This window comes from Mchenga conophoros, linkage group LG3 (assembly GCF_057382185.1).
Source record: "Mchenga conophoros isolate Kocher_MC1m ecotype Shallow Benthic linkage group LG3, M_conophoros_male_GT1.1, whole genome shotgun sequence".
Classification (NCBI taxonomy): Eukaryota; Metazoa; Chordata; class Actinopteri; order Cichliformes; family Cichlidae; genus Mchenga; species Mchenga conophoros.
Genome location: NC_140528.1, coordinates 30,939,358 through 30,956,979, shown reverse-complemented (window position 1 = coordinate 30,956,979; position 17,622 = coordinate 30,939,358). Strand labels below are relative to the sequence as shown.

Genomic DNA, 17,622 nt, shown 5'->3' with positions numbered 1-17,622 from the left:
GTTCTGTGTGAGTGACGTCTGCTCTCTGCTTTGGTCTCTTTCTAGACTCTTCAGCAACAACATCGTGCACAGAGCAGCCTTCAAGGAGCACACGCAGTTTGAGATCTGGTGAAGCGCTCGCCATCATCACCATCGTCATCATCATCATCCTCCTGGTCATCATCATCATCATCATCATCAGAGCAGCCTTCAAAGAGTACACGCAGTTTGAGATCTGGTGAAGCGCTCGCCATCATCACCATCGTCATTATCATCATCCTCCTGGTCATCATTATCATCCTGGTCGTCATCATCATCATCAGAGCAGCCTTCAAGGAGCACACGCAGTTTGAGATCTGGTGAAGCGCTCGCCATAATCTTTAACATCGTCGTCATGGTCGTCATCATCATCATGGTCGTCATCATCATCATCAGAGCAGCCTTCAAGGAGCACACGCAGTTTGAGATCTGGTGAAGCGCTCGCCATCATCTTTAACATCGTCGTCACGGTCGTCATCATCAGGGAGATGTAGTTTTATGGTCTCAGTAAAAACTCTCGCAATTGCTTCATACTAAGCAATTTAATATAATTTAAATTTAATTTAAGTAAGAATCTATCGGCACCTGTGGTCGGCTCGGCTGAGGAGATCCAGCGTCCCCGCCTTCTCTCACCTCGTCTTCGCTGCAGTGAATCCGCGGAATCTGTGGCCACTGAAACAGGTTCCCTGGATGGCTGTCACCGGTCTGATGGACCAGGATCGCCCTTGTTAACGCTCGGTCGTTAGCAAATAAAACGTTCATGTTGATTTCCTCTGTGTGACAGAAACCTGGCTAAGTGACGGTGAGTTAAGCGCTTTCTCAGAACTGTCACCGCCAAACTGTTCGTATTTTAACTCACCGAGGACTACGGCCCGAGGTGGAGGAGTGGCCACAGTTTACAGAAATACTTTTCGCCAACTGTCACTTTCTCCAGTTTTGACCTGAATATGTTTGAGCCTGGTCATCCTGTTCTCTGTGCGCTGATCTACCGTCCACCTAAATATAACAGCAACTTTGTTCATGACTTCTCTGAGTTCTTGGCTGAAATAATGACAAAGTAGGGCAAAGTTTAATCCTGGGTGATATGAGTATTCATGTGTGTTGTCCTACTAAACCACTGGCAAAAGACTTTTTAAACCTACTTGATGCTTTTAATGTGTTGCAGTCTGTCACTGGTCCCACTCATAAACATGGACACACTCTGGTTTTGTCTCATGGTTTACCTGTTTATAATCTTCAAATTTATGATGTCGTCTTTCCTGATCATTTGCCTGTATTGTTTGAAACTTCTCTTCCCTGTAACATCACTACTTGTGTCCTCCTACTGCTTCTCGCATGTTTAAACCATCAAGTGTCGCCCAGTTTTCTACCCCCTTTATTTTTTTTATTATTTCAGAATTGTTGTCTTGAGGCCAAGAAAGATGCCAAGCGGATTTATTTTACCAAGTGGATCATCATGGCCTTGCCATATTGGTCCATTTGATTGACCCTTATTATAATTATGAATTTATTTTATTTTTAGTTGCTACAAACAGGACAGACATGACTGGGGGATAGGACAGGGGGAAAGAATGAAAGAAAGAGGGAGAGAAAGAAAACCAGAGGGGAGAAGAGACGGTGAGAAGGGGGGGAAGAAAGAAAGAAAAACAAACAAAACACCTGGATCACCTGTACGGAGAAAAAAAACAGAGGAGAAAGCAAACAAAAAAAAAAGAGCAACATAATAAAAACAGCACCATCTAAATAAACTAGCTAGCAGTAGATATCAGTAGTTACTAAATAATAAACGATATTGTGCAGCACGCAAGATAGACAGCGCACAATGTGCTTTGAGGCAGCAGCCAAGAAAGGTGTAGTCCGCGTCTGTGAATACCCATGTGTGCATACCTGTGTGGATCAGCATGCTTGCATTCCAAAGGTTTCTCCATGTAATGATCTGCTAGGGAGTGTGGGGAGTCGCAGCCCCGTCCACCAGGGTATGAAGCAGGTATGGAGGAGATCCAGGCCCCAGACATCCAGAGGCCCCAGAGTACGAGGACCCGAGGAGGACCACCAAAGGGGGGAAACCGTGCCACCCTCCTGCTAAGAGCTGAGTAGAGCCCCAAAGGAGAGGTCACCCCACAGCTACGGAGCAGAGGCCAGAGGGGGTTGCAGTGGCGTGCCCGCGGGCTCTGCCGGCAGCCAGCTGTGCCAGAGAGGACCGAGCTTCAGGCCCAGAGGCCTGAGGGCATCCCACCCCCTGGAAGGGGCCAGCCGGGCCACAGGCGCCAGGCCCCGCCCATTCTACTTTTAAATACTCTAGGAACAACAAGTAGGCCTGCAGTGTGAGAGCGAGGGAGAGAGAAAGGGGACGTGGCCCGGGTCAGAATCAAAGCCAGGCCAGCTGCTCTCCACCTCGTGGCACATGGTCACCTGCTCATCCTAGTGAGCTCCACCAGCAGCTCTTTCACACAGTTTACACTGTCAAACACTGTGTGTGGACCTCAGCTAACAACAGGCTACATTTAAGTCTGGACTACATGCTTTTATATTGAGGAGATTTTTCACTGTTTTTATTCCATCAGCAGCTCAACATCATGAGCAGCTTTGACATAAAGACATCAAACTCAAGCTGACTTTAAACTGGATCGACTTTTAATACAGGGGCTCAAAACAACTAACATCTTTATTATATATCAGGACAAAGTCATTTTATATTTATATTTTATACTGTAACTGGAAATGATACACATTAATCTGATTTTGCTTTGGATTTATCTTCTGTTTTAGATCAACTTTGATCACTTAGAGCCATCTTGAGTCTGTTTGTTCTAACTTCTCACTAACATCTCAGATGATTTCTGATCCCTGCTGTTCCCCATCTGCCCTGTAGGTGGCCTCAGTGTGCCTCAAACCATTTACAGATGATTACGTGTTGTTCACAGTTCATATTTAATCAGAAGACGTGGGATGTTGAAGCAGTTTATACACCTCCATCCATCCATGAACATGTAAGAAATCAAAGGTTTGCTTCATGTCTGAAATATGTAGAAAATATTTATTTATTTTATTATTTCATCATTTCATTCACAGGAGGTCAGAGTGTCGCACAAACAGCTTTAACTGCACAACGTCACACTTTAAATCATGTACAGACAAACCTGTGTGTTTGATTTATGGAGAAATAATAAAGACGTGTGTACAGCTGTCCATAAAGCAGCTTCTCACACAAACTCTGACACTTCACTCACTTTAATTCAAAGCTGCGTAATAAAGAGCTGTGGCTGCTATGAACTGCTGAGGATGACTGCATGAAGCTCGCAGCTGAAGTTTCATTCGTCTATTTTAATGTTAATGTTGCCTTTTTAAGTCTGTGTGAGGATTTTAATGACACACATTAAAGGAGCTTCTTTGATTCAAACCAAATTCATGTTGATTTTCAGCCTGAAATGATAAAAACTTCAATAATTCTGTTTATAATCATCAACCTGGAGACTAATGAAAAGTATGATGGTACTTTGATTTGGAGCCTTTTTCAGCTTTATCTAACCAGATTCTTACTCTGAATCATTATCTTGGCCTCCAGTAACACTGTGAGACTTGTCCAGGACACAACCACTAAAATCTGATGTGGGGAAAATGAACAGAGGGAGTGATTTTTTTAAGTCCGATTTCAGACCATGTAAGTAGTAGTTAAGCCAGGAGTAGGGCAAAACGTTTATGGCCCCGAAGTTCTATTTCCCACAACATATTGCTAGACTAGTAAGCAAAAACTTTTCTGTGATTAGTCTGGCAGATTTGGGTTTTTTTGTTTTAGTGATAGGTTAATTCTGCCAGTTAGGTTTGGGTTGCTTTCCTGTTTTCAACAGAGGGAGTTTTTCTATAAATGGACATGTCCAGAACTGGGCCCATTATTTTTGTAACGGTGCACTTAGAGAAAATCTGTCAGGTGTCACCCTCATGGTGATGATGTTTTGATGATTTAATAATCAGCTCTCTTTTTTCTAATTTTTGTTCTAAGCAGGCCTGCAAGATTGAATTAACAGCGCTTTAAAACATTTTCGTGACAGCAAATATAAGGTGAGCTTCTCTAGATTACAATGGGCTGAGGAGAAGGCTGTGGGAACCCGATCAGTGTGTGACTTCCTGTCTAAAAGGATTGCAGCGAGTCAATCCAGTCCAAAATCATAAACAATTGCTTTTTCTTTTAAAAATGATGACGTGATCTTGCTGGTGATGGAGACTGGAATAGGTTGTGCGTCTCCACTATCAGCAATATCTCGTGTGAATGCGTGTGAGTGAATGTGTGACTGGACTGACGATGTGGACTGAAGTGTTGACTGACTTGACACAGACAAAGACCGGACCAAGGTTAGGATTAGTAAATGCTGACAAACAATTCACCACGCCAGTAAGAAAAGGGTGGATGCTTTACTTTGTTTTGCTTTTGGCAGGAGCAGGAGGATGAGCGAGACCGGAGGGGGAGACTGTAGGTTCACCTGAGAGTGTGGAGCGGCAGACTTAACCCTTTGGCTGCTAATTTTGGGTTTTGCTGATGTTTGCTTGGTTCGTGTTACCATTAACCATAGCAGGCCACTGTAGAAGTCAATTAAATCTTATAGAGGAAAATAGTCAGAACCAAAACAATATTTAGGAATTACATAGGGGAATGGTAGAGTAAGACATTAAAATACAGTTATGGAATAACAAACACTGGTCCAGGTGACCGAGGTTTTTTCCCTTTAAAATAGTAACGTATTAAAAAGAGAGCACAACCGGTAGGGGCCTGTGATAGGACGTGGTATTGCAGGAAAACACGAGCAAAAAAAAAAAGAAAAATGGGGTTTTCAAATGTCAAGTTCATGCTAACACTCGTGTTTTGTTTCTAGGTAGTTCTGTGGATGCAGGCTCTGGGTGGAGCCAGAAGTTCAACAGATTTGACATGATAATTAAACTGATTTCATTTCTTAACACAGGTTTGCAGGCCCAGAGCAAAGATACTCGAGAGGAGAATTGTTGAGGTGTTCTAATATGACTAACCTTTTTCTTTTAATTTCGTAGATGTGGTGAAGCATTTTCATTCTATGTGACACATAAAATGTGTCAAAGGGGGAATTTTAGGTTTAATTTGAAACAATGGATTATATGATCAGTGTTGACTTTTCAAAGTCAAAGTCAGCTTTATTGTCAATTCTGCCACATGTACAGGACATACAGAGAATAGAAACTACGTTACTCTCAATCCCTAGATAAAATAGCAAATGAACATTTAAATATAAGAGTGATTAAAAATGCAAGTAAAATAATTAAAAAGTAAAAATTTAAATAAATAAATATAATACAATTTTACATATAACAAGAAAGCTATACAATATACAATATAATGAGTAAATGACATTGAGTGCAAACCAGGCAGAGTAGTGCAAATGGAGATTTAGTAATGTACGGTAAGAGAAAGTGTAACAACAAAGTCTTATGAGGTAATGGCAGTCCAATGCTCCACAAAGTGACTGGTAACTGGTGCAGGCCAGTGAGTGAGTCAGAGAGTGTGTGTGTGTGTGTGTGTGTGTGTGTGTGTGTGTGTGTGTGTGTGTGTGTGTGTGTGTGTGTGTGTGACAGAGTTCAGTAGGACCGTGGAGGAGAGAGGGGAGAGGGGGCAGAATCGGGAGGGAGTTAAGCTTCCTGACAGCCTGATGGATGAAGCTGTCCTTCAGTCTGCTGGTCCTGGCCTGGAGACTCCGCAGTCTCCTCCCCGACGGCAGCAGCTTGAAGAAGCTTTGCATTGGGTGCGTGGGATCAGCCGCTATGCAAAGGGCTTTTTTAGTGAGACGGGTGCTGTAAATGTCCTGGAGGGAGGGGAGAGAGACACCAATGATCCTCTCTGCAGCTCTCACTATGCGTTGGAGGGACTCCTGAAGTCCACGACAATCTCCTTCGTCTTCTCCACATTCAGAGAGAGATTGTTGTCAGCACACCACGTGGCCAGGCGTCTCACCTCACTTCTGTAGTCGGTCTCATCCCTGTTGCTAATGAGACCCACCACCGTTGTGTCGTCCGCAAACTTGATGAAGAGGTTGGAGCTGTATGATGGAGTGCAGTCATGGGTCAGCAGAGTGAAGAGGAGGGGGCTTTTTGGGTGTTTGATAATTTAGGTACAGTAAAACCTACGTAGAAACAATAGTTTTCATGTTTAAGCTTAACTGATTAGAATAAATGAAATCCTGTTTAGAAGATAAAATGCCTGTGTTCATGAGAAGCTGAGTACTACACTTAAAGGGAACTGTGGACAGCAGGCTGAATGAAGCGTATGCTTTTGTGAAAGAAGGGAAGATGTTAAGATTGAAAATGTTTGATTTCTTTTTTGATTTATTTCACTAGAATAAGCGATTATAATAATTTTTCATACACACATTGCAATTGTGATCATAGGAATTGCCACTCAGTCTTGTGAAGGTCATAAGCTTCGTTCATATATAGGAGGAAAATGTAGGAAAATGGCTTAGAGTGCAGAGGGGTAAATGCAAAATCGCTTACACACATAAATAATATTTTGACTAATCGTCTAGATCAGAGAGTCCTGAATATAAAAATCTGAACCAACTTTGAGTAACTAGAAGAACAATGGATGAACATATTAGATTATTGAGGCGTCGCACAGAGGTGTTTTCCTTTTCTGTCCTTTACAGAAGGAGCAGATTCCAGAACCACAGCAAAACCACGAGGGGGTTGGCCAGAATCCAGGAAGCACCAGACCAAACAGATCTGGCCAATAAAGGGGGGCACGGATGTGACCTAAAAGAAGCGTAGATCTCAGAAAATTGCCCGTCCCAGAAGATTAGTTGTTTGAACTGTAAAGAAGGTCAAAAAGCTCGTTAGACAGAGGTGGTGGTCATGCTGGATATGGTCTACCTGTTAAAGGGGGCAAAGGGACAATTAAGTGAACTGTAAGTTGTGTGCTTAGAAACCAGGAGTAATTTTAAAGAGGAAACGGTTTAACTCTATAGAGACTGTTTCCACAGATTGACAAAAGTAATCTAGGACCTTTTACTAGGAAAAGCTAATTATATCTGTTTGGATTTTACCGTGAGCAGTGAGGGAAGTCAGAAGTGGGTTTAAACTGTGACGCTGGGTGAAAAGGGGGTGTTAGGAAATAAAGGTAGGACAGCTCACAGCCCGGTGTAGACACAAGGTGCTGTCTTAGAGCTTGACTTATTTGTTTGATTTATTTGTTGGATAGAAGTAATTATGCCACAATAATAAGGGAACATTGAAAATACACAACCCGTTGAGGGGACGGATGACATGTGTGTTTGGGCAAGTGAAAGGTTTCATTTCGTTTAGTATGACTCCTTTGGTTAAATTCTTAGCTATTATTCTCACATGCAAGTAAAGTTAAGGGGATAACTTAGGTATTATGTCGTCTCTCTTTAGGAAAGATGAAAAGGGTGGAGCTGTTACGGAATAAATATATATTCTTAGTGGTTATTTTCTGTTTATATTGTTTTATAGAGGCCAGTATAGTAAAACGCCACTTTGAGTTATAATGTGTGCTAAAGGTCACAGAGTACTATGTAAGACAGGAAACTGCAGAAGACGCTTTGTGCAGGCCTGCAGAGTACAGGGAGTGAAACTAGGCAGAGTGCACTGAGTTGTTTTGATCAAAACTGTGTGTGACGTATAAGAGAACTATATTATATGCATTGAGAAAGTGTCCGAAGCAAGGAAATAAAGGTAAAATTAAATACACCAATGTAAACGGAGAGGTGCAAAAGAAAGGCACCTTTTAAGGAGATGCCTTTTTAGAAAAAAAAAGAGGAAAAAGGCAAAATGGGAGCTAGGGGAGAGACTCCACTGAATACATACTGTATTTAACCCACCTACTAATGCACACACATGCAGTGAGGTCAAAAGTCATCTCAGAACAGACAGAACACAGAAGCTGATGCAGGTTTTATCTGCGGAGAGGATGGACACTGGAGAAAGGACTGCCCCTATCGGTGTCAAAACCAAAGTGGATAGCACTGTGAACATGGAGCAGTGGTGGTCACAAACAGACTGAAAGGAGGAGGGCAGGACCGTGGGGCACCCTTCAGGCTGTTGTTTATCGAAGACACCAGAAACGGAAAGTGATGCACACACACCCACTCACACAGTATAAAGTGACCTACACACACTGACTCAGCATGAAGTGATAAACACATACACAAACATATGTACACACGTTGATTCAGTGAATAAAATGACAAACACACCAACACACTGACTCAGTGAAAAGTGATGCACGCACGAACACACATGCACATGCTGGTGCAATGCAACGTGCAGACGGTGGGTGGACGATGGCTGTTGTCTACACCAGATCATTCCTTACCTCAGTTGCATGTCACGTTCTTTTACATGGTGTAAGATGTTGTGGTGGGGCATGGTCTGCGGTGCCGTGCGGACGCACCTGCACGGCATCCGCAATCATGCCCGCCGTGTTAAAACACGGGGACTCAGGGGTTGGTGTGGTTGTGGTGTGACGTGAATTAAATAAAGATGGCTCTGAACATTGCTCCGTGGTCCCGCCGTGCCTTATTCACGCCACAGATGTGAAGATTCATGTGCTCGTTTGTGCTGAGGCTTTTTTTTTTACTTTCCTCAAAGCTCTCCTATAGAAGCTCAGTTTGATTGCAGTTGACTGCCGGTAGGGGTTCACTGCCAGTTTTAATGGCTTGCTTTTATGTGGCAGGTTACAGACATTCAGTGAAAAATAAAGGCATTAAAACATGAGTAAAACAGACATTAAAATATACAAGAAATTAAAACAAAATTTAAAAAAATAAAAAAAATATTTAGAGCGACCAAAAGCTGACTAAAGGTGACTCTGGTATCCAGGACCTGTACCTCTCAAGAACCAGAAAACAGGCAGGGAATATCATCACAGACCCCTTTACACCCTGCACACAGACTTTTTGATCTGCTGCCCTCTGGCAGACGGTACAGAAGCCTGCAGACCAGGACCACCCGACATAGGAACAGTTTCTTTCCCCTTGCCATTTCCCTCCTAAACAGTTGAACTGTCACACTGCTCACACTGCTAGACTGCAACTGCACCTTATGTACATTCTGTAGTATTCATTCCTGTCATCCTGTATTTTATGTATATAAGATTTAGATTGGTTATGGTTGGATATGTGTGTATGTATTGTGTTGTTTACATACTGTTGTGATTTACATTGCTGTGCTTGAGAGCCACCATCTACTGGAACCAAATTCTTTGTATGTGTATCAGAATCAGAATCAGAATACTATATTGATCCCTAGGGGGAATTATGTTGGTTACAGTGCTCCAGTACAAACAGTAAAAAAGAAAGACAATGCAAGAAGTAAGAAATAGCATAATATATACATATATATAGAGCTGGGCGATAGAACGAGAACGATAACGATATGTATTGCGAGATAACTTTTTCTCGATAGAAAAGTTAAACTATTGTGACAGGCCTCATCTCTCTTGTTTCCTGTGTGCAGACTCTCGTGTTTTATTAGTATTATTGACAATTTAGTAGTCTGTTTTGTTTGTTCTATTTTGAAACTTAAACGCTTTAGTGGCTGCCTTTTGTGTAGTTTGCAATATTTGCCTTTATTTATCTAAAAAAGTCTCATGTTCCTTAAGTACATCTACCCTGTTGAACTTATTATGGGAAATAAATATTTAAATCAAAACAAGCTGCTGATTATTTCACATTTTACTTGTGAGCAACGGCACATTTAAATCTTACAAATATAGTCATTTGGCTTATATTGTGATAGATATCGTTATCGCCTGAAATGAAAAAACATATCGTGATATGCAAAAATCTTATATCGCCCAGCTTTATATATATATATATATATATATATATATATATATATATATATATATTAGGGGTGCAACGATATTCGTATCGATATTGAACCGTTCGATACAGTGCTTTCGGTTCGGTACGCATATGTATCGAACAATACAACATTTTTAATTTATTTTATCAACTTTCCTTCTGACAATGCTGTCTGTGTTGAGCGCTCAGTGAATCTGCGTTCGACTACTCCGCCTAGGCTGCACTGTCGAGCGCAGATCCACTGAGCGCTCAACACAGACAGCATCGTCAGAAGGAAGAGCGCAGGGCAAGTTAACTTGCAACATGGCAAATTGAACCTCCCCCACCCTCATTCAGATCTGGCGTTTGGAACCATTTTGGTTTTCATGTGACGTATGACCCTGATGGTAAGCGCGTCATGGACTAAAGTAAAACAGTATGTTGGATGTGCCACGCAATGCTTAATTACATGGGCGGGAACTAGTGTGTTAGCGCAGTTAGCTCGTTAACGTGTTGGCCGTCTAGCCCCACGCACGGGGCGATCAGGGGTAGCTCGTTAATGGAGATTTGCCGTGTTGTGGCGTTAAGATCATTTCAACGAGATTAACGCTGACAGCACTAGTGGGAACAGAGACATTTCTCTGTAATAAACTCTCTTTTCCAAAGATGAGTGATTCCTCAATCAGATACAGGGCTCGCAATATCGCTAGCCCGACGTCCTGGTGTTAGCGATTTTTCCAGTCGGGCTACCAAAACAGATTTCCAATGTTACCATGTGTTTGTGTATGTGTAATGTCTTTACTTATACTGGTCAATAGACTTTAGTGAACACATTATTGAAAGGTGTTATTGATAGGGTTGTCTAGCACAACCCTATTGCTGGAACAATCAGAGACAATTGTACTGCCTCTAGCAAAGCACTGGACACCAGGCAGAACACTCTGTGTGATCTCGTGCACGAGGGAGATGCCTGTGACGAGCGCTGTTCCTGCCACTTGAACCCCAGTCACTCTCTGTCAGCTCCCTCGTAGCACTGCCCTTTATTGAGGTTATGTGAATATGCTTAGGTCATTAACATATGACATCTTACACCAGCAAAGAGTACCTTGCAGAGGTGTGGACTCGAGTCACATGACTTGGACTCGAGTCAGACTCGAGTCATTAATTTTATGACTTTAGACTTGACTTGAAAAAATGTTGTAAGACTTGTGACTTGACTTGGACTTTTACACCAATGACTTGGGACTTGAATTGGACTTGAACCGGTTTACTTGAAAAGACTTGATATTTTACCCCAAATATAAAATTTAACATGCATATTATATAGAGATTGAAAATGTGACGTCATTCACGGGTAGAACCGCAAAGGATTCTGGGAACTCGTGGCAAGCGGTACTAACGCACGCAGGCTTTCAATTAAAATCAGTTATACAGCGATAAAAAGAAACACAAAAATGTCAAGAAGCTGTTGTATTATTAACTGCAATAGCCGGTCGAATGACAGCCACGGGAAGCCGACGGGTAAAGAGATCGGTTGTTATCGGATTACGTCGTTGAAGAGAAATTGTTCGAGCCATGTTTCCGAAGTAACAAAGACGCGACTGGATTGCAGCCATTCAAAGACCAATTATAACGTCCCAGAACCCTCCAGCTCACAGGTTAGTCTGCTCCAAGCATTTCCACAAAGGTCAGTCTGCTGTAGTAGTTAATACGTCATTTTTCTTAACATAATTGGTGATATAGGTTACAAGCAAGTCTGGCGCTGAACAGAAATTGTCGCGCTATGCTCCTTTGTTTATTGTGCATAAATAGTGAATTGTCCTGACACAATATTGCGTTTCGCTTCTGTTATTATGGTACATTGACAAAAACATATACTTTTATTCACAGGATAAAACAGTTTTTTGTATCACTAATTGCCCAGTGCGATTACAGCATACAGTATTATTGTCACTGCTACATTTCTGTAACGCGTACCAGAAATTATTTCCACTACTACCCATCCCACTACTACCCACTACTACTACTACCCATCCGTCGGTAAACTGTACCTGGGCTTGTTGCAGTGACCTGAAGTTACTAAACTTCATGATCGTATGCGCTCACTCCAAGAACCGTATGATTATATATATGCATATAAATATGCTAAGATGAGATAGCTGACTTCATCTAACTAGCAAATGTTGTCCAGGCTACGTTGGTGATACAGTTTTTTTTAATGTGTATGATATTTTTGTCATGCGATTTTAAAGCTGGTCCTACAACCGCATCCAAGAATAACATGCAGCTTATCTCAGAACTGTCGGTGAAAATTATTCTTGGAGCTAGGTTTAATTGAGCTGCATTTTAAAGAGGTGCAATTTCACAATTTGTGTATATTTTCTAAGTTCACTATTTTGTCATGTGTTGAGAAAAACACAGATTTTAAAATTACATGGTCTAATATTTACATTTAGCATATAACTGCAACATTATTTTTTCGTTTTTTTTTTTTTTAAAGACTCGAAAGGACTTGAAATTCAAAGTTTCAGACTTGTGACTTGACTCGGACTTTTACACCAGTGACTTGAGACTCGACTCTGACTTGCCTGACATTACTTGAGACTTGACTTGAGACTTGAGGATAAAGACTTGAGACTTACTTGAGACTTGCAAAACAATGACTTGGTCCCACCTCTGGTACCTTGTCTGTGTTAGTGTAGGTATGTGTGTGTATGTGTGTGTGTCAAGATATGGCCCTCTGAATGCCTCCTTAAAAAGGCGGTGCCAGGAGTCCAGCGGTCCACCTAAAGAAAGGGCTCCTATACTTGAACAGATAGACAGTAGGTGTCCACCTATACCATAAATCAGAAACAGAAGATACCACCTTTCTCATGACCTTAGGATGTGTGTGTATGCCAGAACACTCTGGAAGGCACACAGTCTTTTCAGACTACTATGGATCAGACCTTTATCATTATACAATTGATTCTGTACCTCTAAGCATATATGATTATATATTTCTAAGTATAATTGACAATCAAACAATATAAATATGACAGTTATACATAAATTAAAAACAGTTTTTCAAGTATCTTTATTCCTCTGAAGCAGCTGCATTATAACCAATCTTGTCCTCTGTGGCCATTTAAAATAGCCTAAAATAACTGTTGTTATATTTGTTGCAGTTTCTGCTCCTCTTGGACACACGACTGTTGAAAAGACATATTTGATTTTCGATGTGACTTTTAACTGGATAAATATCAGATATATAAACGTCCCTCTGCAACAAGTCCAGCTTCTACCTCATGATAGGAATGTTTTTGTGGCTCAAGATGACCTGATATCTTTCATGATGGATACATTTGACTCATGTTTCACATATTATAGACCAACAAGTGCCCTTCTCAGTGTGAAGTGAACTGGAGTCTGTCTGTACTGGATCTGGATTCATCATCGTCCCTCCAACAGCGACATAGTGATCCGGCTCACCAATTGGTGAAAACGACCTACCGAGCCTGCTAGAAGGTGCAGGAGGGCCAATCTGAGCTAAAATTATGGAGCTAATAACTGCTAATAAAGCCAATTGATGGACCGATAACATGTATATTTAATGTCAGCTCCCTCCAAAATAAGAGTTTTTTTAAAAACTCAGACTGAGGTCTTATTTTGAAAGCCAGAGTTTGTTGAAGCTGTTTCCTGAAGGGGGACCCTGAACAATTAGAAAAAGCAGATTTTAAAACACTTAATGTCATCTGTGCTCATTAAACGGACATCATGCAGTTTATCTTCAAACCAGCAGAGGGCCACATATCACCAACAACGAAGAGTTCAAGAAGATGTTTGTGCCATCAGAGCTGTACGTATTGATCTGATCAATATTGAAGTTCATGTTTCTGTGATTGGTAGTGATGTGTCAGTCGCGAACGAAACGGCTCTTAGAGCCAGATCTTTGAAGTGAACGACGCGAGCCGGCTCCTTATTGGGATCCGTGGGGTTTTTTTTCTTTCTCTCACCCTCTCTCTCGCACTATTTTTCCCCTTTCTCTCCGCACGCGACTTGTGCTTTGCGCTGCAAACACAGGGGAGGGGCGGTAGTTACACTCACAGTAGAGCAGGAGGGAGAGAGAGAAAGAGACTCAGGGACAACAACATCACATTAGAAAGGTATAGTAATCATCCACAACTATTTTCAGTTGCGGGTGATAAAGGATTCAGAAAGTTTATTCTTGCAGGCCCATGCATCTTCTTTTTGTTTTCATATTTGATTTATTTATTACATTTTATGTGGAGTGAATAAATGAAAGTATATTTAAAGTATATTTACGGCACGTACAAAGCCCGAAGCACGTAAAAACTCCAAAATACGTAAAAACTCCAAAACACGTACAAACTCCAAAGCACTAACAAAACCAAACAGAAGTGCTCCAGGATGCTAGACGCAGTGTTGAACTTTTGTTACCTAGCGGCTACACAACCCAGGAAGTACCAACAACTTGATTCTGTGTGTGGTAGTAACAGGTAAATGAACATTTTTTTTAATTATTTGAATATATATGAGTGCTTGTGTGTAAATACACAAACAATACACATATGCTTTCAATTGTGTAATTTAAGTGATCTAGGTAGCTGTTTTGAAAGTTCAGTTAACGCTAGAAATGTGTTTTGGAGTTTGTACATGCTTTGTCTCTAGGGGCCACCGTATATATTTATATATAAACATATATAAATAAAACCACTTTTTTTACATTAGTAATTCCTTTTGTGCATAATTTTATATTATTGTTAATAATAAATTAATTATTATTAACCTGAAGAGCCAGTTGGGAGCCGAAAGAGCCGGCTCTTTTTAGTGAGCCGAGCCGAAAGAGCAGGTTCTCTAAAAAGAGCCGGAAATCCCATCACTAGTGATTGGATCAGTTTTTAAAAGCAGCTATTTTTATAGATTGTCAGAAACATGAGAGAAACTGAATGTCTTTAATATTTGATACACTGAGTACTTTTGGATGTCTACTTATTCAACCATGATGGAAACATCCCATAAAGAAAGATAAATCAAAAATTTGGATTCATTTTAATGAGCCCCATGACTTGTTGAAAATGCAGAGGAGCTGGTTGTGAACTGAGCTTCAGAGAAACATACTGATATTCACTGTGAACCTTTGAGTGGAAAAAGACAGAAAACAACATGTGGATCCTGGAATAATGTGAGCTTCCATCTTTAAAGGACTGAAGAGGAGGAAGTTTACAATGAATCATTTAGAACAGTTTCAAACATCAACTGATTGAATCCATGAATCTGAAAACATGTTTCTGAGTGAAAGAGACAGACATGTACAGACTGAACTATCTGTTCAACATTCAGAGTGTTTCTCTAACAGGAGGACACTCTTTACACTTCACTCAGCACAGGGACACTGAGGAATCAGGAGGATAAGACCAGGCCATAAACCCAGGATAAAGAGGTTCAGTGAATGTGGTGTTGAAGGTGTGGAGGTGGATCAGAGTGTCAGAGGAGACTCTGTAGAAGGACAGAGTGCCAGCAGGACAGTCCACATACACTGCTACTCTGTTAGAGACAGAGGAGGAGGAGGAGGAGGTGACGGATACAAATTTTGTGTTGTAACAGACATAAACAGGACCATCATTAGTGCAGTATAGACTCCAGGAATGATCATTCCGTCCAAACCAACAGTCATTACCCTCTCCTTTCCTTCTGATTCTTCTGTAACTCACTGATATATAAACTTCTCCAGTCCACTTGACCTCCCAGTAACAGCGACCAGTCAGACCATCTCTGCACAGCAGCTGAGGAAGAATATCAAATCTGTCTGGATGATCAGGATATGACTGAACCTCCGCACGTGTCACCTTCCTGTTGTTGTCAGACAGTTTGAGGTTTGTGTGAACTGTGTTTGTGTCGATTGTGAGTTGACAGGAATCTGATGGAGAGAACAAACACAATCCAGCTGCAGTTATTGATCCATCATCTGTTCATTGATTGACACTTTGATGATGACTCCTGACATGATGAAGATGGTTGAATGTGTGCTGCTTTGTTTTCATGAATCCCATTAAAAACACACTTACACTTCTTCAGACCTGGTCTCAACCATTGGACTCCAGCAGGCTCCACCCTGAAAGGAGGAGGGGGGTCAGAGCAGCACAGTCTCTTTCAGCATGCACACATGGACATTACATGGCTCTCATACACATACTGTTAGACACTGATAAAGGAACAGTCCAACATTTTCACAAATACACTTCAATCCATACGTGGATCAAACTGCTGATGATTTGAACTGATCCTGGATCCGTCAGTACTCCACTGTATGAATGAAATATGACTGATTCAAACTGTCACCTTCATTATCCTTATATTCCTCTTCTGTTTAGCTGGAAAGGACACCTCCCTGCCATCGCTGCCAGCTGTTTTTCTCCACAAGGAGAGAGGAAACAGGTGTCTAACAAAATCAGACGTCCTCACTTTAAAGCCTCATTTTAAATGAATGTTACATTAATGTTCATTGTAATAGCTGTAATTGGGCTTATTACACAGCGGGGACATGAATAGTTTTGTTACAGGCCAAGTACAGCTGGATTTTATGACAATAAAGCTAGCTTACTTTTGTAACATATAGGTCTACTTTTAATTAAATTTCTACCATTTGCAGTGTTGGGGAGTAACGGAATACATGTACTGCTGTTACGTATTTAAAATACAAAATATTATGGGGCGCCGTTTGTAAAGTGAAACATGCTGAAATTAACGGCAACATTTTTCCACATTTAGCTCAAAACAAGTCATTTTTTACAACATTTAGTAAAATATTAGTAACTTTTCATATTTAAAACAGAATTTTAAATGTTAAATCTAAATGTTAAATATTCAATCTAAATGTTAAATGTTAAATCTAAATATTATATTTAAATCTAAATGGTAAATGTTAAATCTAAATATTATATTTAAATCTAAATGTTAAATGTTCAATCTAAATCTAAATGTTAAATCTAAATGCTAAATGTTAAATGTTAAACCTAAATGTTTAGGCTAATATGCAAATTTATTGTACGGATCAACGGAAATACCAAAATAAAAGCTTCCCGAAAACCTCCGGTGCAAAATTGTGTCTGTTCTCCTCCTCACTTCTCCCTGCCATGTGCTGCTTCACTTCTTGCCTACGACCATGTCCAGCGATTTTGCTGGACATGCGCTGCAGCGATTGTGAAGTGGAGACTGCAGCTGCTAAGAGTGCACTACTGCTGAACCTTTGGATGGCCGACAAAACGGATCTTCTGATGTTTTCAGCTAAATCGCCGGACGTGCTTTCTCATGGTCGGGTTATGGCTGAATTCCAGTGGAATGACGGTCCCGCCATAATAGACGTTCCAGCCATGTGTTCCAGCCCTAAACCTAACCTTATCCCTAACTATAACTTTACTAGCAGTTAAATGACGTAAAATAGTGTTTTCCAAAGCGATTTTTAGAAAATGAATGAACATGTGTAGATTGAGTCCAAACGGTTCTCATGTGCTCTCCTTTTTCCGATGCCGTAATTTAGGAAAGTGTTGGGTACCCGAAAGCATAAAATGTTGACAATTTCTCACCTAGCGAAAATTATTACGCTTTGGGAGTGAGAACGTGTCTGACCACTACCGGCACACTTTTGCACCGGAGGTTTTCGGAAAGCTTTTATTTTGGTATTTCCGCTGATCCGTGCAATAAATTTGCATGTTAGCCTAAACATTTAGATTTAACATTTAGCATTTAGATTTAACATTTAGATTTAGATTTAAATATAATA

At 40.9% G+C, this 17,622-nt stretch overlaps 3 protein-coding genes across 5 annotated transcripts in view; 1 reads left to right on the top strand and 2 right to left on the bottom strand.

Annotated features, from left to right (window-relative positions):
* LOC146578122 (uncharacterized) overlaps positions 1 to 3,287 on the top strand; it is a 30,531-nt gene extending 27,244 nt beyond the window's left edge. For 2 of the 3 annotated variants that reach the window (XM_085257347.1, XM_085257354.1), the window contains one exon: positions 46 to 3,287. In XM_085257347.1, the coding sequence (XP_085113473.1) occupies positions 46 to 112 (67 nt within the window). In that variant the 3' untranslated portion in view covers positions 113 to 3,287. The remainder of the gene's footprint in view (positions 1 to 45) is intronic. The other variant, XR_014889957.1, reaches the window with a different exon arrangement.
* The window catches only part of LOC146578120 (NACHT, LRR and PYD domains-containing protein 3-like), a 108,643-nt gene that overhangs the window by 47,705 nt on the left and 43,316 nt on the right, over positions 1 to 17,622 (bottom strand). The window lies entirely within an intron of this gene.
* Positions 15,221 to 16,187, bottom strand: LOC146578121 (neoverrucotoxin subunit beta-like). Its single transcript, XM_085249862.1, has 3 exons — positions 16,182 to 16,187; positions 15,908 to 15,989; positions 15,221 to 15,759 (listed from the first exon to the last, which is right to left on the bottom strand). The coding sequence occupies exons 1-3, from the start codon at positions 16,185 to 16,187 to the stop codon at positions 15,221 to 15,223; spliced, it is 627 nt and encodes a 208-aa protein (XP_085105988.1).

Excerpts from the sequence above, each read along its gene's own strand:
- LOC146578121 (XM_085249862.1), bottom strand. Across the intron at positions 15,760-15,907 it reads GAGACCAGGTCTGAAGAAGT|ATTCCTGTCAACTCACAATC; the intron begins GTAAGTGTGTTT and ends TCTCTCCATCAG.